Source organism: Arvicanthis niloticus, chromosome 10 (genome assembly GCF_011762505.2).
Source record: "Arvicanthis niloticus isolate mArvNil1 chromosome 10, mArvNil1.pat.X, whole genome shotgun sequence".
Lineage (NCBI taxonomy): Eukaryota > Metazoa > Chordata > Mammalia > Rodentia > Muridae > Arvicanthis > Arvicanthis niloticus.
The window spans coordinates 74220346-74248194 of NC_047667.1; the positions used below are offsets into that span (position 1 = coordinate 74220346).

At 45.6% G+C, this 27849-nt stretch overlaps 1 protein-coding gene and 2 long non-coding RNA genes across 14 annotated transcripts; 1 reads left to right on the top strand and 2 right to left on the bottom strand.

Annotated features, from left to right (window-relative positions):
* On the bottom strand, nucleotides 1-3012 carry LOC143443760 (uncharacterized). Its single transcript, XR_013113038.1, has 3 exons — nucleotides 2167-3012; nucleotides 780-933; nucleotides 1-297 (listed from the first exon to the last, which is right to left on the bottom strand). It is a non-coding gene; the product is annotated as an uncharacterized LOC143443760 (long non-coding RNA).
* Nucleotides 283-23791, top strand: LOC143443759 (uncharacterized). Of its 12 annotated transcripts, XR_013113033.1 has the most exons (8): nucleotides 286-402; nucleotides 755-939; nucleotides 2928-3010; nucleotides 3779-3839; nucleotides 4792-4904; nucleotides 5412-5495; nucleotides 5576-5680; nucleotides 7543-7678. XR_013113033.1 is itself a non-coding variant. In XM_076941689.1 (6 exons), the coding sequence occupies exons 1-5, from the start codon at nucleotides 367-369 to the stop codon at nucleotides 5637-5639; spliced, it is 465 nt and encodes a 154-aa protein (XP_076797804.1). In that variant the 5' UTR covers nucleotides 286-366; the 3' UTR covers nucleotides 5640-5680; nucleotides 7543-7678. The 12 variants fall into 12 exon arrangements, 5 of the variants coding, with proteins under 5 accessions (XP_076797804.1, XP_076797806.1, XP_076797803.1 ...); XR_013113031.1 differs by lacking the exon at nucleotides 5412-5495 and having other exon boundaries at nucleotides 5540-5680; XR_013113032.1 differs by lacking the exon at nucleotides 5412-5495.
* Nucleotides 23482-26647, bottom strand: LOC143443761 (uncharacterized). Its single transcript, XR_013113039.1, has 3 exons — nucleotides 26525-26647; nucleotides 25073-25195; nucleotides 23482-23554 (listed from the first exon to the last, which is right to left on the bottom strand). It is a non-coding gene; the product is annotated as an uncharacterized LOC143443761 (long non-coding RNA).
* Nucleotides 26648-27849: the final 1202 nt, after the last annotated feature.

Below are 27849 nucleotides of genomic sequence, written 5' to 3' on the forward strand. Positions count from 1 at the left end.
TTAAATTTTAAAGGCTTGAATTTTTATTTCTATTTTTTAAGGTATTCCATGATAAAAATCAAAAGAGAAGAATCCCTTAGAATGTTTACTAATAACAAAAGCAGGAGGTAGGTATTGCTGCTTGTTTTTCCCGGGGGACGCTGGTCCATTAAGAGCAGCTGGTGTAAGCTCGAATTGGAGCCCACAGACCCTGGAACACCTGTCTGTTTACTTTTCTTTGGAAATGAAGAGAACAGGACAACTGACATCTGCTTGTTCCAGGCTGAAAGTCCACACTGTCATATTGATTTCGGTGACCTTCAGAGAGAGAAACGACCTTTTTAGAGCAGAGGGAAACTTAACCAAGGGCAGTGCACTGTAGCCGTGATGCAGAGAAGAAAGGATGGTGCCCCGGAGCAGGAGGTTAGTGCTTATCGGACTCATACGGTGTTTATGGCAGGGAAGTAACCTTCACAGGGATGTAAATAGCGCCAATATCCTGCCAGGCCTGGGTTTGTAAGCAGCCCTGGAGCTGTTTCTAGGCGAGTGTTTTGAAACTTACCACCCACTGATTTTCAACCCTGACCCAGTGGCGCAATGCAATGCAATGTTGATATTCCCGAGTTAGAAACGTGGGCCTGAGGCTAGAGATGAGGCAGTAGGTCCCACATTGCCCTGATAGTGGTACAACTGACTTATAAGTAAGTAAATCTGACTGCTAATTTTATTTTTAGCACGAAATCATGCTAGGTCTTAAAATGTCTCTTTGGCCCAGCTCCCGGGCACACTTCATACATCACCTGCTGCGAATGCTAACAAGAGTATGAATGTGTTCAGTTCAGTTGCTCTCCACTCCCCACGCCGTCAGCCTGGATTTCTCGGGAGCTGCTCTGATTTCTTCAGACTGGTGACTGTGGAGTTATTAGACTCTGTCCCGTACCCACGGATGGAACACTGGTGGTAATGAATTATATGAATTGATGAAATCTGATAGCACAAGTGTCACATTGCTGACTGTCGGCATTTAGTCTAGGCCCTCCCCACAGTTACCAGGCAACAGCCAGGTAGGCCTGACTCACTATAAAAGGGGCTGCTTGCCCGCTCCTCTCTCTCTTGCTCTCTTGCTCTTGCCTTCCTGCTCACACTCTCTCCCCATTTCCTTCTCCACTCTCTCTCCACATGCTCATGGCAGGCCTCTACTCTTCTTTTCTCTCTGCCTCTCTCTTTCTCTCTGTATCTCTCTCTGTGTATATCTCTCTGTATCTCTGTATATCTCTCTGTATCTCTCTCTGTATCTCTGTCTCTCTCTCCTTTTCCCCCCTCAACTCCCCTCCCCCTGCCCTAAATAAACTCTATGCTATACTATTTTTGCCTGGTACCTCAGGGGGAGGGGATGCCTCAGCATGGGCCCTCAGAGGCACCCCCTTTCCCCTCACCTGACTACACAACCATCAAACATATCTCTGGTCTCTTTCTCAACACATTACCATGTTGGCTCCAAACTGCAGAGCTCACAGCCAGCCCCTGGCACTGGGAAGACAAGTCCAACCTCTCTTTTTATTTAAATCAAAAGAAGATGATCAAAAAAAAAAAAAATTGGATAGGAAATGCTGTTCTTTTTTTAAAATCAACTAATTTCATTGTAAACAACTGATACTTGGGCTAGCAAGATGGCTGGGTGAGCAAAGAATAAAGGTGCTTACTACCAAGCCTGAAAACCTGAGTTCAATTCCCACAGCCCTCTTCCAGAATCTTCATGGTGCAAAGAGAGAACAGACTCCCACAAGTTGTCCTATGACCTACACACAGACACACACACACACACACACACACACACACACAATATTTAAAAACTGGTACATCAAACTTGTACATATTTATGGGGTGCTGTGTAATCTTGGACATGTGTCTCTGTGGCACAGTGTTCAAGGAAGGGCAATATACCCTTCTTCTAGAAGCTTGACACAGAGCAAGTAATGCAGAGCCCGGGGCCATGACTCAGCACCTTGGCTCCACTCCCACTGGGCACTCTCCTTCCCTCAGAATCTCAGTTTTAATGCTGTTCTCTGTGACTCAGCTGTCATGACCTCTATGGGCAAGTTCCACTGCATGTCTCATGGCCAGGGCCTTCAGTTGCAAGTCAAAGACCTTACCATCCAAGCTTATGAGCCAGTAGCTGCCACTTACTTGGGGAAGCCAGGAGTCCCTCTGGGGGAGGGTCCCCGGGCCAGCGCCAGGAGAGGTGTCCTAGGAGGAGAACTGGGTTCCTTTGTGATGAAAGGCATTCTGAGGATGTGTTATTATCCCAGCAAAGCTCACCAAGGCTTCTCTGTGTTGATATAAATAGTTCTGCATTGGCAGCAGATGGAGGAGAGCCAAACAGTAACGAACATTAGGACAAACAAACAGGGATGTGGGCCCAGCCACAGTAAGCCACAGTTGGCAAAGGCTGGGAGATGGCGGTGGTGCTCGAAGCTGAACCAACAATGAATTCATCGTTTGTGACCTAAAGGAGGAAGTTCTTCGAATAATTACGAGTTATAATTACGAGTTCAGATAATTAGGAAGGCACACAGGACCGGGCATCGGCTCTATTGATGTCAGTTACACTAATTTGCCAGGGTCCACGTTTAAATATTAACTAACAAAGCATTAGTTACATGATGGATACTTACCATTGTTGGACTCTAAGATCCAAGACCAGGGGATGCGCTCCCCCAGAAACGCTCATGGACAGGATTCGCTCCAATAACATGAGGTTTATTGATACCAGTGCACTGGGTCTCTCTTGCATGCAGGCAAGAGAACCCCTGAACAAAGGCTGAGAGCAGTTCTTATACAGAGTTCAGGAGGGAAACTGCAAAGGACCACAAAGGCTGACCTTCCCAGGTTAGGTGACTAAGATTCCCACATTATTTTATGACAATGAGTGTCTTTCGTTTGCCCAGGTTTATTACATTAAGGGTCTGGCTTCTTGACTACTTCCCAGCCTGGAATGTGTCTCTGTGCTCTGGGCCTTCCCCACATGAAGGTGGGTTCCCTTCCCTGTGGTCTGAGGAATGTTAATCAGCCTCTTTCTTCCTCCTCTGAAAGTTAATCCAGCAAGTGTCCTCTGACTAAGGAATGTACTCCTCCCGGAATGTGCCCCTGGGCAGTGAATTCTAAGTTCAAACCGAGACCTGAATATCTCACATTTTGGTTCCTACACCATATGCAAAGGCCCGTGTTTGATAGATAAGGTGTGTGTGTGTGTGTGTGTGTTTGGGGACGGGGAATGTCTTTCCTTCCCTATCACATACAGAGAAGAGGCAAGTCTGGAGGGAGACTTGGAGGATGAAGAACAGAGGACAAGGATGCTCCTCGAGCTAAAGCTGTCACCGTCACCGACTGTGGGCTGAGGAGTCTAAGATGGGCCTCAGGGAAGAGAGAGTGGAGATGTAGATTTCTGCAATATACTGAGCTAGTGTCCCCTCCCTCAGCGGAAGCCAATCTAAGTCCCCTCTGGATAAAAGCATCCCAGTCTTAGGCCTTCAGGAGTCCCAGGAAGTAAGAGCAACATTGGGAATACCAAACCACAGACTATGGGGAGCTTTGGGAAGGCAGCAGCAAGGATCAGCAGAGACAATGAACAGCATGGTTAAGCCTCTTCTTCAATACTGAAACTGTGGGCGTGGACATATAACAGTAGACAAAATACCCAGGGGCTCCAGAGAGGCTCAGTGGTTAAGGATACATGCTGCCCTCTCTGAGATCAGTTCCCAGCATGCACTGGGAGACTCACAACCACCTGTAATTCCAGTTCCAGGCGATCCTTTCTGGCCTCCATGGACTCCTGGACTCAACTGCAAATCTGCATCCAGGTACATATGCATATTCACAAATAAAAATAAAAATACTTAAACACTAGAAAAAGGATGACAAAAATAATCAAGGCTATAAAAATGACCAGATAGAAAGATTTTTGCAAAAAATGAAAATGAACATTCAAAACCAGAAAGACAGTGGAAATCAAAAAAAAAAGAAGAAAAAGAAGAAAAAGAAGAAGAAGAATTCTACTCAGTAAGTGGTAAAGCAGCACACTGGGGTATAGCTGAAAAGACTCTGAATTCCTTTCTTGTCTTATGGAGGGGAGAGTCAGGCCTCCACACCTAAATACAAAATGATGTACTCAATGTCCAACTGCAGCTGGCCCACTTTAAAAGCCCACTTGAAGAAGTGGCTATGAATGTTACTTCATATACAGTTTGCATTTTATTTTACTTTTAACTTATGCGCGTTTGGGAGTGTCCATGGGTTGGTTTGTACACATGACTGCAGGTGCCTGTAGGAGCCACAAGAGGGCGTTGCACTCCCTTGGAACAGGAGTTACAGGCAGTTGGGTGCTGCTTGTGGGTGCTGGGAACTGAACTTGAGTTCTTTGGAGGAACAGAGTGTGTTACTAACTGCTGACCTGTCTCTCCAGTACCTGTGAGAGCTGTAATGTGCATGCTGAGAACTGAACCTGGGTCCCCTAGAAGAGCAGTCAGTGCTGTTAACCAGAGAGCCATCTCTGCAGTTCCATTTGGAAGCATTGTACCAAATCCAGTGCCTGTGGAATTTACTAGAAAATACAGCTCGAGTGTTGTTCCTCAAAGTGTCTTTCATTTAGACTTGTCTGGGAGTGTTTCCTGTTTAAGATCATCCCCTTCCTTCCAGTCCCTCATCTTTGAGGACTTTCCAGACACTGACCATGGGATTTAGTTTTGCCGCTAGCCTGTTTCTGTCTTATGTTCTAATTGTTGAGCTGACATTGTACTATGGTGTCTGTCTCAGCCCTCAGTCAGGAGAAAGGGTAGCAACAGCTCTGTAAGCATTAAAATCAACACTTATACATCGCATGGCACCCTATATGCTTCCATCAAATGACTGTGGAAAAGATCTGAATGGTAAGTGTCCTCACTAAGATTCTTCTGGAGCTGTTACCAGGTTTGACTTGTTTTTAATTTAAGCATATCACTGAATCGCTGAATGTGCAATCAATATTGCAGTAATTACATAAAACTAATGCCTGTTATAAATCATAGCTTTGACTTTTGTAAGAAGGCTTCTCTTGAATATCATCCTGGGGGTTTGGTTGTTGTTGTTTGATTTTTTTTTTAATCCCTTCTACCTCAGTGCTCAGCACCGTTCTGTGAAGCCGCGCCGTCAGGAACATTTATTTTATCTTATTTTATTTTATTTTATTTTATTGTGCATTGGTGTTTTGCCTGCATGTATGTCTGTGTGAGGGTGTTAGATCTTATAGTTACAGACAATTGTGAGCTGTCATGTGCATGCTGGGAATTGAACCCAGGTCCTCTAGAAGAGCAGTCAGTGCTCTTAACCAGTGAGCCATCTCTCCAGCTCCAGTTGGAAGCATTTTACTGATGGGCGGATATGAATCTCTGGCACAGATGCTGTAAACAGAATCTAGTCTCTATCTTTTGGTGGTGCTGGACTCTTGCACAAAACTCTCAAGAGAATTACTAGGACCTAAGGTCAGTCAGCTCAGGGAAGGGACTGTCTGCCCTCTTTGTTTCAGACCTGGAATTGAAATCAGAGTGTTTATGCCCTGCAGCCCTGGTGGGAAGATACTGCTGTCTGTGGACTTGCTTTACCAGGGTGGCCCTGGCTCTACCTAGGGGTGCGACTTGAATCATTATCACCAGAATGACCTCTTTAGGTAATAAAAACCGAGCTTGCTTGGACTTCGTATGGGTTCCCCCAACAATAGAGTGGGGCTGCCCCTAAAGCTGTTGCTTGTCTGTGGAATCCATTCCCCTAACTGGGCTGCTTTGTCTGGCCTCAGTGGGAAAGGATACACCTAGCCTCACAGAGGCTTGATGGGTCAGAGTGGGGGATACCCAGGAAGGAGCTCCAGCCTCTGAGAGGAGAAGGGTAGGGACTGTGTGAGGGTGGACCGGAAGGAGGTTGGGATGACAGCAATTGGGATGTAAAGTGAATGAATGAATGAATGAATGAATGATTAGGGGGAAAAGGACTTACAAACCTCACTCTGGCTGTGGAATCCCTCTTGCAGGCAGACTCAGAATCTTGTCTTCTGACACACACCTCTTTGAGGTCAGCTTTTAGGGCCGGAGCTAAAGTGGGGGTTCTTGTGGCTCTCAATTGAGCAGACAGAGAATCGAGGATAAGAGAGGGAGGGAACGGGACAGGGAAAGAGAAGACAGTGAGGTAAAGACGCACCTTTCCCTGGAGGCTGCCTTTAGCCCTAGAGGAGCCCAGAACTCAGGATGCACCTTGGGGCTGCTGTCTCTTGATGCAGGGCACTGGCCACTCTGTACCCAGCCCCTGGAAGCACTTGATTCTTTCATTCTCTATTGGGCAATCAATAGTTGAATCCGTACCAGCCATAGACACATGGCCTCCATTTGATTTATAACAAATCAAGGTTATTACAACCAAAGGGAATGTGGTTATGTAGAGACAATACTGAGAGGGAAGTTTGAGCCTGGCATGGCGGCACACACCTGTGTTTCCAGCACCGGGGAGGCTGAAGCAGGAAGATTGTTTGAGGCCATCCTGGACCACCCAGTAAAACTCTGAATCAAATAAGCAAAACCCTCAAATTTGATATCAAAAGGATACAAAATGGCCAGTCTTGAAATCAGTTGACACACGGCAAGACTCAGCCAGGTCTATCAGCCATGTGATGCGTGCATGGTAGAGCTATCCAGGGACATCAGTGTCGGCAGCATCCACACCTCTGTGGCCCAGCAGATTCTTTCCACGGCAATCCGGGAGCCACAGTACTGCCTTTCTGAACACGAAGGCCAGAAGCCCCCATCTTCCCATGACTTTCTCCCTCGGTCTTTCATCCCACATGGCCATGGGCTAGCTCAGAGCCTGCAGACAAATGTCACCCAGTGCCTCTGAACCGCTCACACAGAAGTTCTAGGGACCAAGAGGCATACTTATTACATCTGACAGGCTTAGCACTGGAGAAGAGGAGGAAGTGCAGCCCACCTAAGAATCCTAGCATCAGACGCTTTACAATCCACCTCTCAGGTTAGCTCCCAGCAACCCCTTTATTCTCGACTGATTCAGCAGCAGGCCCCTAACTGGGAAACCCCTGAACAGCAGAATACAGAATACTGAACACCAGGCGACTGTTGAGTTTGGAATCTATCAGTCCTCTGAGGAAAAATATGCCTCTTCTCTAGCCAGCAAAAGGGAATAAACACTGGGACAGAAACTTAAATCATCATAACAAGGACTTTTTAAATTGAGAAATGTATTTTTCTCCAAAGGGGACAAAGGTTTCTTGGTACGCTGGTTAGGTTAATGAAAGCACACATTGCAGGCGGCAGCAGATGGCTCTTCTTTTATTACCAGTAATAATTGTGGTCAGGGAAAGGGTGAGAGAAATGCAAGGGCCTTTTGATCCCTGAAGCTGAAATACAAAATGCAGGCTGCATCCAGTGGCTCTCAGAACACAGTAAGAAATTGTGACTTGGAAAATACATCAGACAATGGAAAGAAAAGTTTCCTTCCCAGGTATTAATTGTTGTGCTGTTTTCTCAGGCTGAGCACCCAACTGACTAACTTCCTCATGACCGGTGAAACCAGCCGTGAAACACAGTACCCGTCGATGAAGCACATGGGTGATCTGCTCTTCTGAGCCATGTGAAACCGACTAAACCTCACCCTCTACCTTCCATTTGGTCTTGATTTTCACAGCACTGTTTGTTTGTTGTTTGCTTAGGCAAGGCCTCATGTAGCCTTGGCTGACCTTAAACTCACTCCGTAGCTGAGGATGGCCCTGCCTCCACTTCCCTAAAGCTTGGAGTTTGTGTGGTGCTGTGGATAGAACCCAGGGCTTCATGGATGCTGGGGACACGCACTCTACCAACTGAACGACATCCACAACCTGTTTTTATGTTTAACTGCTTTCCAGCCCATGGTGGCCCACAGTTGCCTCCATTTTTTCTAGGGGGTTGGGGATTGCCAGCTGCTAGAGCCCACACCGCTGCCACGGCCTTCACTTCCCATTCAGACCTTCTGAGCTTTACGGCAGATTGGCAAGACCGAGTTAGCCTCTTTCCAGCATCAACATGGCTGCCAGGCCTTTATATCCCAATGCTGTGCTCGGCAAAGCTGCCTCGGCGTCCTTGCCTGTAGTATGGCTAACCAGCTGTCTTGGAATGGCTTTCCTTGCATCCAAGAGCTAAGCATGAGTGTGGCTTTGGGGCCAGCTGTGTCATTTGAAAGATGTACTAGTGTAAAAAAATATCCACAATGGGGATGTCCCGAAGTAATGGAAATACATCTCTTACACTCTAGAGGGCAGAAGAGGTTGGCAGGGCCATTGTCCCCCTACAGATTCTGAGGAGAATTCTTTCTCATCCCTTCCTGGCTTCTGCGTTTTGATAATCATCCTTGGTTTGTGCTCGCATCCTCCAGCCTTTGCTCTCTGGTCCCAAAACTTTCTTCTGGGTTTCTCTGTGTGTCCTTTTCTGTTACATGGACAGTCTCATTGAGCCTGGGAGTGGCCCTTGACACATCCTTCAGCAACTTTTCAAAACAACCCATTTACCAATAAACTCACATCCAGAGGTTCCAGGCGGATATGGACCAAGTAGAGGTCTCCCAGCATCTTTGTTCTGTAAAACCTAACCTTGGCAATGGGACTTGCAAAGATGCATGTGTCTAAAGAGGGTGAAGCTGATGGCTTCTGCTTCAAGGGCCTTCCTCCCTGCTCACTTCTAGGCTGAAGGCATTGCCCCTACCCAAAATAATTTCTCAATGATTTGACTTAATCTTCAAGACTCTGTCCTTTGGGAAAGGGAAAAGGTCTCCAGGGATTTTTCTCCAGGAGTCAAGAGGCTGGCACACATTTGAGTCATCTGACTGTGGAGTAGAAGGGGCCTTCACAAAAGCCATCTGTCTCAAGAATTGGGGGTGGTTGGTAAAGACAGTCTATCAAATTAAATAATTTCCCTGAGAAACTGCTGCTGCTTGCAGTCTTCAGGTGCTGTGCTTCTGTTTCAAACCACGATTGATTAGCCTCCCCCTTGAAGTTAGATCTCCTTGTTTGGGGAATGAGGTGGGGCATGGATGGAGAAAGGGGAAAGCTTGGGGCTGAGGAAATCCAACAGGAGAACCTGAAATCCATCCCAGGAACCAAGTAGAAAACAGGGCATAGTGGCATGTGTTTATAACCTCAGTGCTGGTGAGACAGATACAGGGGGATCTCTGGAGAACTCCGGCCATCCAGGCAGGCCTGATGCCAGTTCCAGGTCCCAGTGAGAGATCCTATTTCAAACAAGGAGAGAGAAGCCTAAGGAATAACTCCTGAGCTTGACCACTCCTCTTTACATGCACATACACGCATGTGGATGCACAAGAATACATGAAGACAAGCTTATACACATAGACACATACACATGTGTGGGTGTGCAAGAATGCATGAAGACAAGCTTACACACACAGACACATACACATGTGTGGGTGTGCAAGAATGCATGAAGACAAGCTTACACACACAGACACATACATGTGGATGCACAAGAATACATGAAGACAATCTTACACCATGCATAGATACATATACATGTGTGGGTGCACAAGTACACTTGAAGACAAGCTTACACACACAGACACATGGACATGGAGATACAGTGGACCAATCATGAAGGAGCAGCATGTCAAAAGGTAGACATCCCACACATCATTCAACTCACACTTACAGCTCTACCGTGCACTCGTGTTGCAAACCGAGATTGGCCCACACGTTAGACACGTGTGGCTGAGCTGAAGGCTGTGCCAGAAAAGATTCCAAGGCTGCATCTGGGCAGCCTGGGCAGAAAGCCACGAGAACGTCATGGTGCACCACACAAACATCTCCAGGGACTCATGCCACAAATTAGTCATTCCTAGTGTGTATCTTTTAAAGGACCATTCCCAAAATGTGTTCTTGCCAGACATAGGTAGCAGATTTTCATGCTCTGATATAAAAATATACAAACAACAAATTCACAAAAAAGAAGCTATTTCTATGCCTTTACTCTTTCCCATATTTCTAAAGACATCTGGCTGTACAATGTACAAATCCTGTGATTCTGAATCATAGATTCTCCGAGGCAAGACTCTTGCATCTGTTTATACATGCTTGATATTGGTTGTGTAACCAGGATTGCTGGGCCCACAACCAAACTTAAACTAAGTGAGTTGGAGTTGGCGTGGATGGACGGTGGGAAGTTAGGAGTGAGGAATGATGGGAAGTTAGGAGTGAGGAATGATGGGAAGTTAGGAGTGAGGAATGATGGGAAGTTAGGAGTGAGGAATGATGGGAAGTTAGGAGGTCTTCTAGTCCTATTCTAGCCCAAAGTACAGTTGTACCACTGTGGGAATTACACCAACCCTCAGGATCCTATATTGCCTCTAAAGTGGTGATCATAACTCTGTCCCCGAGTCTGATCTCAAACTGGTACAGGACAGGGTGAGGCTGGGGATGGAGCAGCAGTGTTCCCTGGCAAAGCCAGAGTTGTCATCAGGAAATCATCCCTGCCTGTCTGTGGGAAGGAGCCCTGGAAGATGTGAAGGCTTCCCCCCAGGAGAAAGCAGGGTTTTCAGGTGTGAAGAGGCTAGTTTCATTCATTTCAGCTTTGTTATTTACTACTTATACAATCATAAGCAGTTCATTCTTTAAGTCTCACTGTATCTATCTGTAAAATGGGGAGGAGATTTACAGACAACCAGTTACTTGTTTCAGAAAGCCTACCTTGCATTGCCTTAAAGAATTAAGAACTAGCTCATGGCTTTGACCCCGTCCTTAGGGATCTGCACTAGGTGCTCTGGTCAGTTTTGCACCAGGGTTCATTCTAACAATGCCCCTGTCAGGTGGCTGCACTGAGGACTAAAGGCTGTTCCAGCTTTTTTTTTTTTTTTTTTTTTTTTTTTTTTTTTTTTGAGACAGGGTTTCTCTGTGTAGCTCTGGCTGTCCTGAAACTCACTTTGTAGACCAGGCTGGCCTCGAACTCAGAAATCTGCCTGCCTCTGCTTCCCAAGTACTGGGATTAAAGGCGTGTGCCACCACCGCCCGGCAGCTGTTCCAGCTTTTAAGGAGCCTGGCTCAGGTCTAAAAGCAATGCCTGCTACAGAAGGATCTAAGGATGCCAGCCAGTGGGCTTTCTGGTTGCAATGCCTGTCACCTCAGAACTGCCATTTTCTTTATGTGCTTGGCACAAGCTTAGGATAAAATCTGGTAATTTAAACAAACAACAATATAACAATTGGCTGTTTTGAATCCAGATACTATTTTCCTTGAGTGGAGATCACAGATGGGAAGGGGAGACTAGGCCAACTCATCAAGAACCACTTGGCAACAGCAAAGAGGAAAGACTCGGAAACAGTTTAAAGCCGAGCACGGTGCATTTAGTGTCTAGTATGTATTTATGGGGCCCTGCCACCATCTCTTAGGCAATCTAGTAGCAAGTACCCGACACTTCAAACCTTTCCGCGGGAGCTTCTGAAACATGATGCTCTCAGCTGTCTCGTGGAGAAGATGGACAAAGTAGGATGGAAAGTGACCATGGAGATGTTTCAGACAATGATGGCACAGTCCCAAAGACCAGACTCCTCTTCCACGGCCCCCAGACTCACAGTGATCTGCCCACACACTTCTCTGCCCGGCTATCTACCCAGAAAGCCGGCATCTCTGTATTTATTTATTGATTTTTAAAATACCAACTCTTCCTTGTCAATGACATTATCAATACCATCTTTATTTTGAATTGTCTTATACATCAAAACTTCTACTGAACAACAAGATCCAAGCTGCGAAGCAGAGTTGACCTTTGCACCTGTCTTCTATGTATTTGTTTTAAACATCTCTTAAATGTTAGCTTAATGGCCAGCTAGGGTTGTTGTTGTTGTTGTTGTCTTTCTTGTTATTGTTTGACAGTGGAAGCTAAGCAGGTTCAGGCCCCCTAGTACTTGGTTCCCACACCCTCAGGGCAAATGTTGCTTCTCTCCTTCCTTCATTTTCCACAGAGTATTTATAGTAATCTGAAGTATTTATTTTAGTACAGCTATGCAGATGAGGAATTATCTTGTGCTTTTCTGGAATGTATTTTCCTTCTATTTTAAAGGATTCTTCTTCCAGATGCAGAACTATAGACGGACATTCTGTTGTTGTTGTTGTCGTTGTCGTTGTCGTTGTCATCATCATCATCATCAACTGTGTTGTTGTTGTTGTGTGTTTAAAGCATGCTCCTCCATTTTCTCAGTCCTGCCAGGAGGTTAACTGTTACTTTTCCCGTCACTCCTTTGGAGGTGAGGAATCTTTTCCAATTGGCATCTTGTATGGTTTCCTTTTTAATCCATCTGACTATGGCGTGTCCAGGTGTGATGTCTTTACTTTGACAGCACTTTCCATTTCGCAGATGCTCTTCTGTGTCTGTTCTTTTTAAAACTCTTTCCATTATATTCTTAATTAGCACACAACCTCCCCCATTTAGTGAGGTTTACAGTAAGAGAAGCACTTCCTACAGTGTGCCAGGCATGTGTTCGAACCATGGAGTCTTTCATCTGGAGTCCCAGTGTATCCCCAAAATACATTACATTACCACTTTATAATCGAGAATGTTTATATTTTTCAACTAAAATGCGTTCACTTATTATTGTGTATACAGGACATGTTAGAGGGCACTGAGCATGTGCTGTAGCGAGCTTGTGGAGATCAAAGGGCAACTTATGGAGGCCATTCTGTCCTTTCACCTTTACGTGGGTTCCAGCGATTAAAGACAGGTCGTGAAATTTTAGGGCAAGCTCCTTTACCTGATGAACCATCTTGTCAGCTCCAAAGTTCTTATTTTTAGTTTTTGTTGTTGTTGTTGTTGTTCTAATCTTATACTTGGTGTTTTAAAAAACCATAGACTACAGTTTTCTGGTGTAAGTGTCTGTTTGGAAATCTATTTTCGTGTTCATGCCTGACCTGACCACTCCAATACTGGGGGTCATCTGTGCATCTTTTATTTTTGTCTGCTTTTTCCTCTCCATCCTCAGTCATTTGGTTCTGTCATCTGACAGCCCTTGCAACTTTAAGCAGAAAGCATCACAGTGAGTGTTCTGAATGGAGCTATAGGTTTTATTATCTTCTAGTCATTATTGAATTTTTCTCCTGGCAGGAAGCAAGAACACAGGTAGATTACCAAGTTCCAACCCTGGACTGAAAGGGATTATGGCCAGGCAGACTCACTGAGTTAGGTTACAGGAGTCCCAACACATCACAAGCGAGCACGGCTTATCATGGCGACGTAGAATGCTGAGTCTGTGTGCGAACATGTGCTGCTGACCATGTGTACCTAACCCCGGAGAGTTGCTCTCTGCCATGACTCTCGTGGCCACGTTGTCAAGAAAACAAACAGAATGTCTTTATGCCAAAACTCTGGGCTTCAAGAGACATAAAGCAGAAAATGGTGATTCCTAACTCTCCTCCTGGAGGTGTGGCTTTGAAGGTTTCTAACCAGGGTGACATTTATGAGTTGACTGGATCACTCACAGGACACCTCTGATGTGGCCCCCTAGGGATGGGATTCCCTGTGCAGATCTGTGGAATCGAACAAGGCAGCTTTGTCTTTTGAAGTGAATTCAGGGGCAGCTGAAGATACCTGCATCCCAGGAGGCTTTCAAGACCTTCTTGGTGATGAACAAACAAAGAAGACATTGAGGAAGTACAAAAGGAGGGAAACAAGAGACTGCCGAATTGATTGATGCTAATTCCCCTCCCCCCAGATGAAGTTATTTTTTTAAAAAAGATTTATTTATTTATTTATTTATTTATTACATATACAGTGTTCTGCCTGCATGTGTGCATGCAAGTCAGAAGAGGGCACCAGATCTCATTATAGGTGGTCATGAAGTTGCTAAGAATTGAACTGAGGACCTCTGGAAGAGCAGCCAGTGCTCTTAACCTCTGAGCCATCTCTCCAGTCCCTAGATAAAGTTTTGATACAAAAAGCAACAAACAGAAGAAGATGAGGGCCTGCAATTTCAATGGCAAAGAAGAGAATAGGACACAGGGAAACTGACGGCCCCTGAGGTCAGACTGTCCTATTTCACAGTGTTCTCAGGAAGGTCCAGAGATGGAAGCTGTCTTTGAAGGACTGAAGGGCTCTGCCAGTTTGAGGATGCAGCCCTATGGGACACTGTCTTTTAAACCCTATCTTTGTGATCACTTAGCAGGTACATTGAGATACAGCACAGAGCCTGCATCCCTTCTCCATCATCCGTAAGCCACCAGTTTGCTTTGATTTTGAACAAAATGCGTAATGATTATGGCAGTATCTCTAAGAAGATCCCACAAACCTTTTTGAATGTCAGCAAGAAGAGGAAGAAGGGTTATTGATTTTAGACGCATTATGTGTTTTTTCTTTGCTAAGAAAATTTATATTTTGTTTGTAACCTTCAATCCTGAACAGTGAAGAAAGAACTTTTTTTTTTCAATTTATGACAAAGGATGCTTACCGAACCAGTGTCCAAAGAAACTTTGTCATGGAGAAAAAGCAAACTTTTTCATCGATGATGTAACAGGAAGTCTGCTTTAACACACACAGACTCAGCAGCCAGGAGAGCCGCGTTCATTTCATTGCTATTCAGTCCCCAGTCTCGGGCCAAACTTGCTGGCTGCTTGTCTTATTTCCATGTTGAACCACTTACAAAGATTCGGACAGGAGACGCTGGCTTCCATTCCTTCTTCTGTCTTGAGTATTTGAAGTGCATTTGGGGTGAAAATGCACTTTTTTTTTTAATCATGGTGTGAAAACATAAAAAGCTATCCTCCTTTTTGGAGCTGGCTGCTTTCTGAGTGTTCCAAGGGTGTTAGTAAGCGCGGTGTTCTCTGCGTCTGGCCAGTGCCAGGTGGCATCCTATGAGGTGCTGTGATGTCATCTCTGATCCCCGTGATCATCATTCCTGCCACAGTGACAGGCTGACCCAAATGACAGCCACCTCCTGTGTCGTCCCTTGGCTACAAGAGCTTGGATGAACATTCTCACTTGTTTGTTGAGGGAATTTGATCCCAGAAGAGGCTGTTAATGAGGGAAGCGATAGAGAGTTCCACCTCCTTGGCGACTGGGTTAGACGAGAAGGGCAAGTGATGACTTCTAACTCCGCCTCTAGAAGCTTCACTGGCTCTGGGATTTGGTTGTGATTATTTTCAGCTATCAAGAGTGAAGTTCAAATGCCCCTGGCCCAACCTTCGATGGAGCGCCCCCTGGTGGAACTGTTCTTACATACAAAGGATTTGCGGCTTGGGAGCCCTCTGCCACTGGTTTTAGGCAGTAGGTCAATCTGATGAGCATTTGTGTAAAAGCCATCTGGAGGATACTGCAAGACGGCGCATGCTAATGGAGCAAGAGTATTTCAAAGCCCTGGAACTTAATGCTCAGACTCTTCAAAGAAGAAGGGGATGAGGGGGAGGGGGAAAGGGAGGAAGAGAGAGAGAGAGGGAAGGAGGAGGAGGGAGAGAGGGAGAGAGGGAGAGAGAGAGAGAGAGAGAGAGAGAGAGAGAGAGAGAGAGAGAGAGAGAGGGGGAGGACATCCTAGCTGCCTGAGAAAATCAGGCAAGGGGGAAAGGGAAGTGCCTGGAAGTTTCTATAAGAGATCGGCATTGCCAGATTAATAAACGACCTCCTAAAGCAAGCAGAAGAGATGTCCTGTTAACAGAAGGCCTCTGAATGACTCTCAGCCACACAGAGAGGAAAATCCCCACTCCTCCTCCACTCTGGCGAAGCCAGCATTGCAGAGGACCTCCGTGTTTCTGCCCAGTATAGCCAGACACATCCAGCCTCCAGCCCCTCCTGTTAAGAGGCAACGTGCTGTAATTTCATAAGGGTAGAATGTCAGATGAGAACTAAGAAGGCTGGGGAGATGGCTCAGTGGCTTGACCGCTTGCCTTTCAAGTGAGCTGGGATCCTTAGCACCCATGTAAATTTGTGCCCAGGGCAGCAGCCCAGTCTGTGGCGGGTAGAGACCCGATCTCCAGAACAAGCTGCCTAGCTAGGCTCACAGAACTGTCAAGCTCACTTCCAATGAGAGACCATGCCTTACTTAATAGGTAAGGTGTAATACAATGGAGGGAGATAGCTGGCTCTTCACCGCTGGCCTTTCCATGTAAGACTGCATGCCCACACATGCATATCCACACACATGTGGACGGGAACACACACACCCCCCAGACACATATATACACATATATGTACACAGTCATGTGCAAAACAAAAAGAAAAAAACCCTCTCTGATCAACATCCACTACTCAGCTCTGTAGGAATTTTTCTCTTCTTGGAACAGAGTATGCTTGCCTATAGCTATGTCCAGCAGTGTGAGCTGGTAGCATGACACAGGCAGCCAGAGTCTGAAGTGAAGGTGCTGTTATGGCTGTTCTGTTTCTGGAGGGTTCCATGTCTGTCTCCTGGTTGCCATGCTGGTGGTGCTCTCTCTAACTCCTCTGCTTGCAGACAGGTCACTGCGATTGTAGGGTTGTGTGGCATCCTTAGTGTGCCCCCCCACCATCTTCTTTCTGTGCCTGTCCATCTTCACATGGCACGTGTTCTTACAGGATCACTCATGCTGCACTGGGCTCTACCCTCCTCCCACATGACCTCACCTTAACTCACATCTTGTGTAAAGGAAAAGATCCATTTCCTTCTGAAGAACTGGAGGTCAAGGTTGACACATCTGTCCATAAGAAATAGGAAGGGACACGCGGCAAGCCATAGGTTCTAATCCCTTACAGTGCAGGTTCTCACATTCCCATTTTATGGACTATGGAGAATGACAGGCATCCCAGAGAGAGCACAATGTCTCACTCCGTTGCTCTGATCTTTACAATTTATTTTACCTTTAAATCACAAATACATGCACATACCCGTGTGTTGTGATGGGCACATCTGAGTGCAAAGGCTTACAGGGTCCAGAAAAGGCTGTCAGATTCCCTGGTGATGCAGTTTCAGGCAGTCGGGAGCTGCCGGACATGGTTGCTGTGAGCCAAACTCAGGTCCTTTGTAAGAATATGTTCTTTTAGCCACTGAGCTACTTCTCCAGTTCCCCAAAGAGATGTTTTTCCTCAGAAAGGCTGTCGGGGGCCTGCTATTTGTTTGGAACACCTTTAGATCTATATGTCATTAGGTTTTTTTACCTGTTCTATTTAACAGGCATAGAAGGAACATCCAACTATGAGCTGCTATAATATAACCTTTGTCTCCCAGGACACCGATCCCACTAGAAACGAGTACACTTTGCTCTGAGACCTTTTGTCCAGGACTCCTCTTTCTTTGACCCGTATCTGTTCATTAGATCATTCAGTAGAACCGACTCTGAAGCACACAGCGTTCTGATTCCTCGTGCACTGTGCCTGGCTGCTGGACACTTAAGCCAGCACACGGCGCAGCAGCAGTCGGCGCTCCTTAAGGAAACACCGCACTCCTTCCTACAAGCGGGGGCACAGGCACCCAGTGTTGTTGATAACTTATGCAGCAGCAGGTACTGTGCCAATTGGTTTGTATGCATTATTTTGTTTAATCCCTGAAATAGGCATGAGAAATAATATAATTACATCCCCGTTTTACACAGGACACGGGTAACTAGGCATCCTGCCTCTATTACATCCCCGTTTTACACGGGACGCAGGTAACTAGGCATCCTGCCTCTAATTGCTTAGCTTGTTAGGAACGGAGCTGGGGTTTAAAACCAAGTGTATGATTCAAGCTCATTCAAGCTCATGAAATATGTTTATTAGTGACTTCCACAGTGACCCTCACCAACGTAGTGCTCTCTCTGTGTATAGTGTAGTGTACTGTGCATGGATGTTCTGTGTATATAGTGTGTGTGCTGTACATTACGTGTATGCCACATAGTCTCTTGAAACACTCTCACTGAATCTGCACCTGGGTTTGGGGTAGGCAGGCATAGGAGACATTTGAGGCTGAGACCCTGTTGAATTTTGGTTCTACACATTCACTTCCTCTTGTATTAATGCACTTGGCAACATGGCTCCTTCTCCTGCAGGCACTCTGCACACCCAAGCAGTGCCCCTAACAACCTCAAGCCCTACCTGCACCCGGATACATGTCCTCTCATACATAACTTTCCTTATCCCTAGTAACAGTCTAGTTAACCGTTTCTGCTTAAGTGTATTTTCAGTGTACGGGGGGTTGTGAAAAATATAAGGGCCCATCTAGCCTGACCTGGTTTTGGAGTGTTCTCTAGTAAACTTTAGGTACAATCCTCTATTTACTCTCCGACGTCTATGCGTAATGGGGCATGAATATGATTAAAATCACATGTATCTGGGAAGGGACGTATGCAGCGGGAAAAAAATGAGACCTTATCTATCAATCAAAACAGAGAACCATCCAATCTATTTCCTTAAGTAACCAAACTCCCTCTGAACCCTTTAGAAAAAAAGCCCTGAACAGTAACGGGTCATGAGTACCCTCACGTGGCCCACTATCCGTCTTAACAGTGTGTCCCTCAATACTCTGTGCTATCAATTTGCTCCAAAGAAAATCATCTTGCTACTCTTGCAAATATCTGTGAGCTCTTCTTTTCAGTTTTTAGGATAAGCAGCAAAACCCTGGGAATACCTGGCCCAGGCCCTGACCACTGTTAACAAGCTGGCAACTGTCGAGACCCAACAATAGCCCCGTTTCCAGACACCATCTCTCTGCCTAACCCCCAGATATTTACCTGGGTCCTGGAGATTTGAACTTGGGTCTTCATGCTTGCACAGCAAGCACCCTCAGCCACTGAGCCATCTCCAGGTCTCCTCTTGACTTTTTGTTTTCTGCACCCACAAACCTCTCACAAGAAAAGCAACCCAAGTTCAGGTACACAAGGAGAATCTAATAGACTGTTCTTGTCCGGGGTTTCTACAACACTGAGACCGAAAGTGCCCTGAGGAGGAACGAATTTACTTTACTCACACTTCGTAAGTACGACAGTTCACTGTCAAAAGCAGTTAGCGCAGGAACTCAAACAGGGCAGGAATCTGGAGGCAGGAGCGGTGCAGAGGCAGTGAAGGAGTTATGCTTACTGGCGTGTTCCTCATGGGTGGCTTCTTAAGCCTGTTTCGAACACCCAAGACCAGCAGCCCAGGGGTGGCCACCCACTATGTTTTGGGCCCTCCCACATTTCTATTAAGAAATTGCCATATAATTTGCTACCACCACTCAGTCTTGTGGAGGCAATTTCTCACTTGAGGTTCCCTCACCTCCGACCATTATAGCTTGTGTCAAGTTGAGGAGAAATTAGTGAACACATGCTTTAAACCCATTTCAATGGGCCCATGTTTTCCTGTTGACCACTAGATGGCGCTATGCCAATTTTTCTCTTCAAAAGATCTTGAGCCTTTCAAAATACATTCACGAACTCTTGACCTCTCTCCGGGCCTTCTGAAGTCCAAATAGATTACAGAAATAGAACCCGAGTGAGGCCAAGCAAACACAGCTGGGTCTGTGCACTAACCCATTCAGTGTTTCTTTGGGCTCCAAGAAAAATAAAACCATTTCGTAAGGACTGTAGACAATGTTGAATCAGCCTTCCGCGGATATACAGTAATACAGTCTTGGAGCTGTGTGAACGTGTTTTAACCCGTAAAGAACCATACAAGGGGTATCATCAGCCTCATCACAAGATAATGCTATTCACCTCAGTCCAGGCGAATCTCTGGTAACTTCTGTAAGATAATGTCTGCAGTCTGCAGACTATGTACCTGGAGTGTGCTCTCTGTGAGTGTACAGGCAACCTTGTTGGACTTTCAGTCATTTGTTTACTTATCAAACACATATTTACTATTGGCCTCCAAAGTCCTGTCCTTTGTTAGGCATGGTGGTATGTACCAGTGAGCCAAAGACCAGCGCCCCCTGCTGGTGCCATGTTGCAAGTGCATGGTATCAGATTTTGTGTGTGTGTGTATCCAATCAGTTTCCATTACTGGAAAATTCCCTATTAGTCAGTCTATTCATAAAAATGAACTCAAGATCTCAAAATTGGTACTTGTGGCTCTTCATCATCGTTTGAAACACAGAATAGTTAGACTCTGGCTCACCCAATGTGTCCAATTCTGTCTTCTTAGTTTAGTTTTTATATCTTAAGTGATTTTTCTCTCCAGACTACTTGGTATCATAGCTTTGTACTTTTTATGGTGATTCTGCTGCCTATGAGTCAAACTACAGGATGGCTGAGAGGTGTCTTGTTGAGAAAATAAGTGTGTCGGAGAAGAGTGGTTGGGACAGGAGTCATACGGTGCTGATTATCCACAGCTAGTGGATTAACTACAGATATCGAATGAGGCATCTTTAAAGGGAAGGCAACACAAAGCAGGGCCAGGTAGACTGTACATGAAGGAAAGCATAACCAAACCAACCTGGATTTCTTTGGGGGTGGGGGCAATGGCTTAATATTTGCCAATGCAGTCTTCTACTGTGAACAGCAAGCACTGGCTCTGTGTGCTTGTGCGGGAGAGCACCTGTGCATATCTTACACTGTGCGTAGTATCACAGTTAACCCTGGATAGGACTGCCACCACAGACATCCCTGTGGCTGCTGGGTGAGCTCTCGAATGGAATGAGCCATATGCACACAGGGAGGAGGAGGCTTATGGAGGAAGGTAACTAAACCTGGAAGAAAGAAGTCCCCGGATTTGGAAGGGAATTTCCGACTTGCAGCCCAAATACCCTGATGCTGGCATTTTCCCTGTAAGGCAGGAAGACACAGGAAGGAGTAAGGAGAGAGACGAGGACACTATCCCTACGCACTACAAGGATTCACAGAGCTGAGGGGCAGGGGCCTCACTGTCCATCTCTGGGGTGACTGAGAGAGAACAGAGTCAGCTGCATCTCGATAGGCTTCAGGGGTGAACTTCTAGAGATCGTAAAGATGTTTAAAAGAATTTTTTCATGATTTTTAAGCCACCATCTGTTTCCCTGCCCTAAACAAAACTACGTCGTCTTGATAACTACAGAAATATTTCTCATCCCCTTCAGAGATGAAGTGGAGCACTTGAGGTAGGTGGCTGGCTTCCTTTCCGCAGAGCCGGGTAGAAGGAAAAGATTAGAGAAAAACTGGGTAGCAGAGAAGAGACTTCAGTTAGACAATTCTTAGAGCTTTCCAAAGAGAAGCAAGGAGATTCCATCAACATCCAGAAATGCCTCTAAGATGCGTAGTGTCCGAGGTTCGTGGCCTTACAGCCAGCTATGCAAAAGCTCACAGAAAGGGGGGCTGGACCCCTAAGAACGGCTTCAGGAAGCTCCCTTGATCAGCACTTGTGAAAGATGTTGAGACCAACCTAGAGGACTTTATTTTCCCACCAGAGTCAGGAACCAGGAAGATAACTCTGAGGCGGGAGGGAAGTAGCTTGTAAATACCTGACGCAGGCACAGGCACTCAGAACTACTCAATGGTTCTTTTGTTCTCTAACGGGAAATGATCTCTTTACTGAGAAAGGTATAATAAAAAGAAGCTTAGAGAGCAGTGAAACCAGAGAGGAAGCCCTGCAGCCTTAACATTCTGATAAATGCAGAGATAGTGAGAGCGTCGGGGGGGGGGGGGGGTGTGGGGGCTGGGAGCCGGGCACCAAGAGCAAAGGCTCATCTCCACATGGCCTGATGTGTGAGATCAGGGACAGGTAGAATCGGAGGCGGCCAGGCACGATGGTGTTTATTCCTGGCTAAAAAAGGAACCTACCACTAAGCAATTGTAGGCGCAAGCACCAAGAGCAGGTGGCACGAAGCTAAACACACTTTCTCTTTTTGTGTGACACCTACTTGTCAGGGAAGTTCGAAAAGGTCATATATGTGGATAGGGAACATGGAGTGGATACCTTCATGATATAGCCATGTGTGGGCAATGCTTGACCTGAGCATAGGCCAACTGCCTGCATCGGGTCTTCCCAGTTCCAAAACACAGGAAATCCATGCTGTGTACCTTCTGAACAATTCTCTGCAAATTACCTTACAAACACTCTGCTGCTGTGCTTGATGGTGGGCATACAAGAGATGCCGGTGCTCCTTAATGACTTCAGGAGGTGAAATCCAGAACTTCCAGCCAGGCTGCTCAAAGTGAGGACAGGTATGTTTACAGCCGAACAAGAGAAGCAGGGGGTGGGGTAAAGTGCTTGTCACAAAAGCACAGGACCTGCAGAGACCACATAACAGGCCGAGCGTGGCTGTGAACATCTATCCTCCTGAGAAAAGGTAGGAAGAGGGAGGAGATGGAGGCAGGCAGATCTCCAGTTGCTGACAAGAGCCTGTCTCAGAAGCCAAGATAGCTAGGGAAATGGCTCAGCAGTTAAAGCCACTTACTACTCTATCAGAAGACCAGAGTTTGCATACCAGAACCCACGAAGAGCTCACAAAAGCACCTGTCGCTCGCTCCTGCTCCAATCCTCCTTCTAAGCTTCATGTGCATATGTACAGTCACGTGCATATATACATTAAAATGCATATACACATGTAAACACACACAGAGATACCATTGAAAGCATTTGAAAAGGTAAGTTAGAGGACAATAGAAAACGACACTTGATGTTGATTGCCAGCCTCCACATGCATGCACATGTGTGCACAGACACCCCCACGCCTGTCCATACATGTGCACATGCGTACACCACACAGATGCGCGAGTGCACACACACAAACAGAGACAGCTCAAGTGTTCAGTGTGTGATGAGTACATAAAATGTGGCATGGTCCCATTTTGAGACGAGATATACATTTTACAATGTGCAAATGTCACCCAATGAAAAACAGCCGAGAGAAAACGCACTGTATCCATATAGTGGAATACGTGCTTGCAGTAAAAAAGAACGAAATGAGGTGCTCTAGAACACTGATCGGATTGTAGAATCGTTTTCACTGAGAGAAGAAAGTCCCAGAAGATGGTACAGTGTGCCATTTTTCTTCTTTATATAAAGTACCCTGAACAAAGATTTAGGGAGAACACGAGGATTTGTGGTGGCCAAGCTAGGTTGAGAGGGAAGGGAACTGGTCAGAGTGGGTGCATGCCTTCTTTGGGAGTGATGATGTTTCTGAGATTGAAGGCAACGATAGTTGTATGCCTGTGTGAACATGTAAGCCATGACCATACTGTACTTTAAGTGTGTGAGTTATAGGGTGCATAGACTTTACCTCAACACAGCTATTTGGAGGGGAGCCGTACCAGTAGACAGACACTGAACAGTTGCTCTCTCTGGTCCCATGGAGAAGGTTCCTTTAATGCACTGTGCTTCCTTACCAGCCTGCTATCGTGCTTCATCCCTTGAAGGACAGAACCATGACTTGTCATCTTTGTACTTCCAGACACCAGCGTGGTTCTCAGCCCAGGAGATCATTCCTAAGTGCTGTGGAGAAACATATCCCCAGTGAGTGCTTTTACCATGACATTGGATGCTTCTGCAAAGGTGACTGCTCACGGAAAAGACCCACAGTCTGGGTCAGTGACATATGTGTAAAGGAACTTACCAACAAACTTAACATCCTGTGTTTGACACCGAGGACCTACACGATAAAGGACTCATGCAAGCTGTTCTCTCATCTGACTCATACAAACAGATAAATAAAATATAGTTAGAAAATAACTTTAAAACTCACTTTATAATGTTAAGATGCCAAGTCTGACCAAGGGTAAACAAAGGAATTGACAGCTTCATGTTTTTCAAACATTTTTTTCATTGTTGAGATACAGATTATGCAGCGAAGGTGCAGACATCCCTTCTATGTGGGCAGGGAGAGATGGGACTTTTCAAAGTAAATTCACATGGTTTTGACCAAAGTCAGGGTGTGTTTTTCTGCTTCATCTTTTGCTATTGAGCACTGCTGATTCAGTTTTCTTAAAGAATGTCCCCTGAGCACTTGATGGTATGGATGCCTCTGCTAGCAGGCAATGGTATACACTGCTTAAGAAGGCTCTTTGAAGCAACTTGGTTTCAGGATTCCATTTTCATAAACTTATACTTCCCAGCTACTCTAAATGAGGATTCAACCATTCGAGTCCATCTGTAAGAAAAAAGCTCCCTACTTAACATATAACACAGCCAGGAAAGAAGCTTTCTTCTTTGACAATCTGATGGTGTTATCATCTAAGGGAATCCCTTCCTAGCACATGGCTTACAGTGTGCGCATAGAGAAGGGGGAATTAAATCCTCACTGCAATGCTATTTTTCACTTCTCAGAGACCAAAACCCACGAATGGAGTAACACAATCTTTGCTGGTGGGATGCTATGTAGTACAGAGCCTCAGAGAACTTGGAAACAGCTAACACAATTACATGCACTACCTTCTGGTTCAGAAATCTCAGCACTAGGAATCCCTTCCACACACTAGGACTTTCCTGGTACCCTGGGGAATACCAAAGGCCAGAAATAGCCCAGAGTATCAGCAGCAGGGAGCTCCCTGAATGAGCTCAATCACACACACACACACACACACACACACACACACACACACACACACATACAGATGCATAAAATAAATATTAGAATATAGACTTCAAAAATGTAGTGAATTAAAACAATTTATGTCAAAACTCCATGTGTTCATTAAGGAGCTTAGTCATCTTGGGAGATGGCTAAGGCAGGTACGTTTCACTGTTCTAAAAAGTAACTAAGGGAAAGAGTCAAATACTTACCCCGCCTTCTGTCTAAATGAGACCTCAAGGAAACAAAATCTTTAGGCAAGGTTGTTCTTTATAGGAGGATATCCATTAAGATTTACAGAAGGAACAAGCCCTAATGAAAATAGCAGACCAATGAATACGCTCGGTGACAGCAAGCGAAAGTCTCTTACAGAACTGTGGGAAAGTACGGAGGACGGAAGGGCAGGGCTGTTGTTTTTATTGCTGTTTGTTAACTGAACAAAGTAAAGACTTCCATTACCACAGTGGCATGCATGCATGCAGTGTACTTTCATCATATTCACCCCCATTGCCCTCTTCTCTCCCCATCTTCTCCCCCATTTCTGTTTCCACATCTTAATCTCCTCTTCCTTTCATGTCCTTTCTGACTGCCAACCCACTCTACATAGGAAAAGAAAACCGAAGCACGAGGCACTTACCTTTGTGAGTCTGGCTTATTTCATTGAACACGATCTCCAGTTCCACCATACATGGCATGGCTGAATACAACCGTTGTGTGTACAGATCTCATTTTCTTTATCTATTCATCTGTGGTTGGGCATCTAAAACAATATTTATGTATTTATTCATTCATTTATCTCCTCCTCTCTCTGGGGGTGTCAGGGGGTGTTTATGTGTGTGTGGTGTTTGTGTGTGTGTGCGCTTGCTCCATGCATGGAGTATGTGCAGGTGTGGGCACCTGTAAATCTGTGTGTGGAAAGGCCAGAAGGGGGCATCACACACCGTCATCTATAGCTCCACATGGTTTCCTTTGAGGCATGATCTTTCTTCAGAGTTGAAGCTTTGTGTCTTTCCTGCTAGGCTGGCAGCCCCAACCATCCTCCTGTCTTCATGCTCCTCTTCCCTACCCAGGTTGCCAGGTTTTCAGGTGTGAAAGATCACGGCCTTCTTGTTATGTAAATGTTGGGATCTGAACTAAGGCCTCCATGGTTGTACTCTTAGCCACTGAGCCACCTCTCCAGCCATGGAACCGTTATTCTTCAATGAAAACATATCAAGACAAGAACAAGATAGGCTGTGGGCATATAGAACAAAGCATACTGAAGGTGGGTACCAACTGAATGCTAAGTACGACTCTGTAGTGCCTGGGTTCTAGGTTGGACACATTGTTAACTACTGGTAAGGAATTAGTGATGTCTCAGCAACGATTACCTGACAAAGATACAAAGAATTGTTGAAATTTTATAGTGTGATTAGGACATTGTGGTATTTTAAAATCACTTTGTCTTTGGAATTCAAATGAAAATGTTGTTTAGATGAAATCATACGTGGGATTTTCTTTAAAACGATCCGTGAGTGCCTGGAGAGATGGCTCGACAGTTAAGAGTTTGGATTGCTCTGTGGAGGACATGAATTTGGTTCCCAGTGCCCATGTTGGGGGTGTTTACAGCCATCTTTAATTCTAGCTCCAGAGGAGAGCCCATGCCCTCTGTGTGCACGCGCGCTCACACAAATAAAAGTAAATCTTAAAATGATGCTTTAGAGATGAAGGAAGTAGCTCAAGTAGACAACAAATGAGAGTGGCCGAGTGTAACAGCCATCAGAGGGCACAGTGAGATTTGTAGTTTTGAAAAGCCACGCTATCACCTTCTGGGAGCTGTGGCTCCCAGCTTAGCTCTGAGATCGGCTGCCACTGGTCGCACTCCCGACACAGCTCCACCAATGGCCAGGTGGTTCTCTGACCCGATGCGGGCTGCGATCTCTCCTTCAACCCTCACAACTAGCTCCACCTCTAACGACCTGACCCTGTCCGCTCTGCTACTGTGCCCACCTGAGTCACCTTAGATGGAAAAATACCAGACAGCCTTAATACTTTAAAGCCAGCCAGATAACACAGCTGTTGGGTGAAGAATCTATTGCTCCAAACTCACCAGCTATGCTGTGTTAGAATTCTGCCAGTGGCGGAGGCCGCTACCGGTTCTAGTATCCGTCCTCCAGACCTTTCATGGCTCATGCTCCTCTCTCCAAAGCCTGGCCCCAAATCTCCTTCTCTGTCTCTCTCCCTCCTCTTCCTCCGAGGACCCGGAAGATCCCACCTCTTTATCTTCACCCAGTGATTAGCCTCTGCCGTCTTTATTGACAGAATCAAGAAACAATTACGGAGCCAGACTTCAGTATCAGCCCGTCCTTCTATGGGGACTTACTCTTTTAGCTTGTAGGTTTCCTAAACAAATATTTATAACGAAGCACAGTTTTCTTTTTCATGATTCTGAATAGTTTTCCTGGAGTATTATTTAATATCTCTGAGACAGTGCTTGTCCCTCAACTATTGTAATAGTAAATCAACCCAGGACCAAGCCTTCTGAACTGTTTCGTGTCTGTTGAAAATATGTTTTATTTACTAACCTAGAGATGAGATAATTTGCTTACTTCTCTCGGTCTCGAATAGCTATCGTCTTAGTGGCTAAAAGACCGTCTCACAGCTAAGTAGAGCACTTTGAACTGAGAGGCTTCTTTTTGCAAACCCATGAGTGACACCTCTTGTCAGATAGAAGCACAAATCTTTTTTTTTTTTTTTTTTTTTTTTTTTTTTTGGCAGCTCAAGAGACTTGTCAGCATAGCTCCTGAGCATAGTTAACTGAACCTTGCTGCAGTCCCTCGGCATCAGGTCTGTACAGTCCTTGAGCCAGGCTGTGGAGCTCAGAGTCTAATGTGCTCAGTCACTTCATGTAACTGGATACGCATAACACTATGCCTTGAATTGATTTGCAAAGGGTAAGATGACCCTTGTCCTAATTTAATTTCTGTTGTTGTGATAAACTATCCAGACAGAAAATAGGCTTCTGGAGAAAGTGTTTGTGTCCGCTTACAGTTCCAGGTTCCAGTCCGTCACCGTGGAGAAGTCATAGCGACGTCACAGCAATAAGACAGCTGGTCACAGGGCATCCATCAAAAGCAGAGAGAAACAAATGTGTTCATGTTCACTTAGTTGCTTGGACTCAGCTTGGTTTCCCCAGTATTTAAAAAATATTTTTATTTCCAGGTATGTATATTTGTGTTGGGGGGATGGCTCATGCTTGTGAGTGCTGGAGTCCAGATGAGTATATGAGATCTCTAGAACTCCAGGGAGTTGTGCACTACTTGCTGTGCTGAATTCTGGTACTCTGTACTCTGTAAACCAATAAACACTCTTAACCAATGGGACATCTCTTCAGGCCTAGTCCTCTGTTCTTACATGTCCAGGACTTATCTTTAG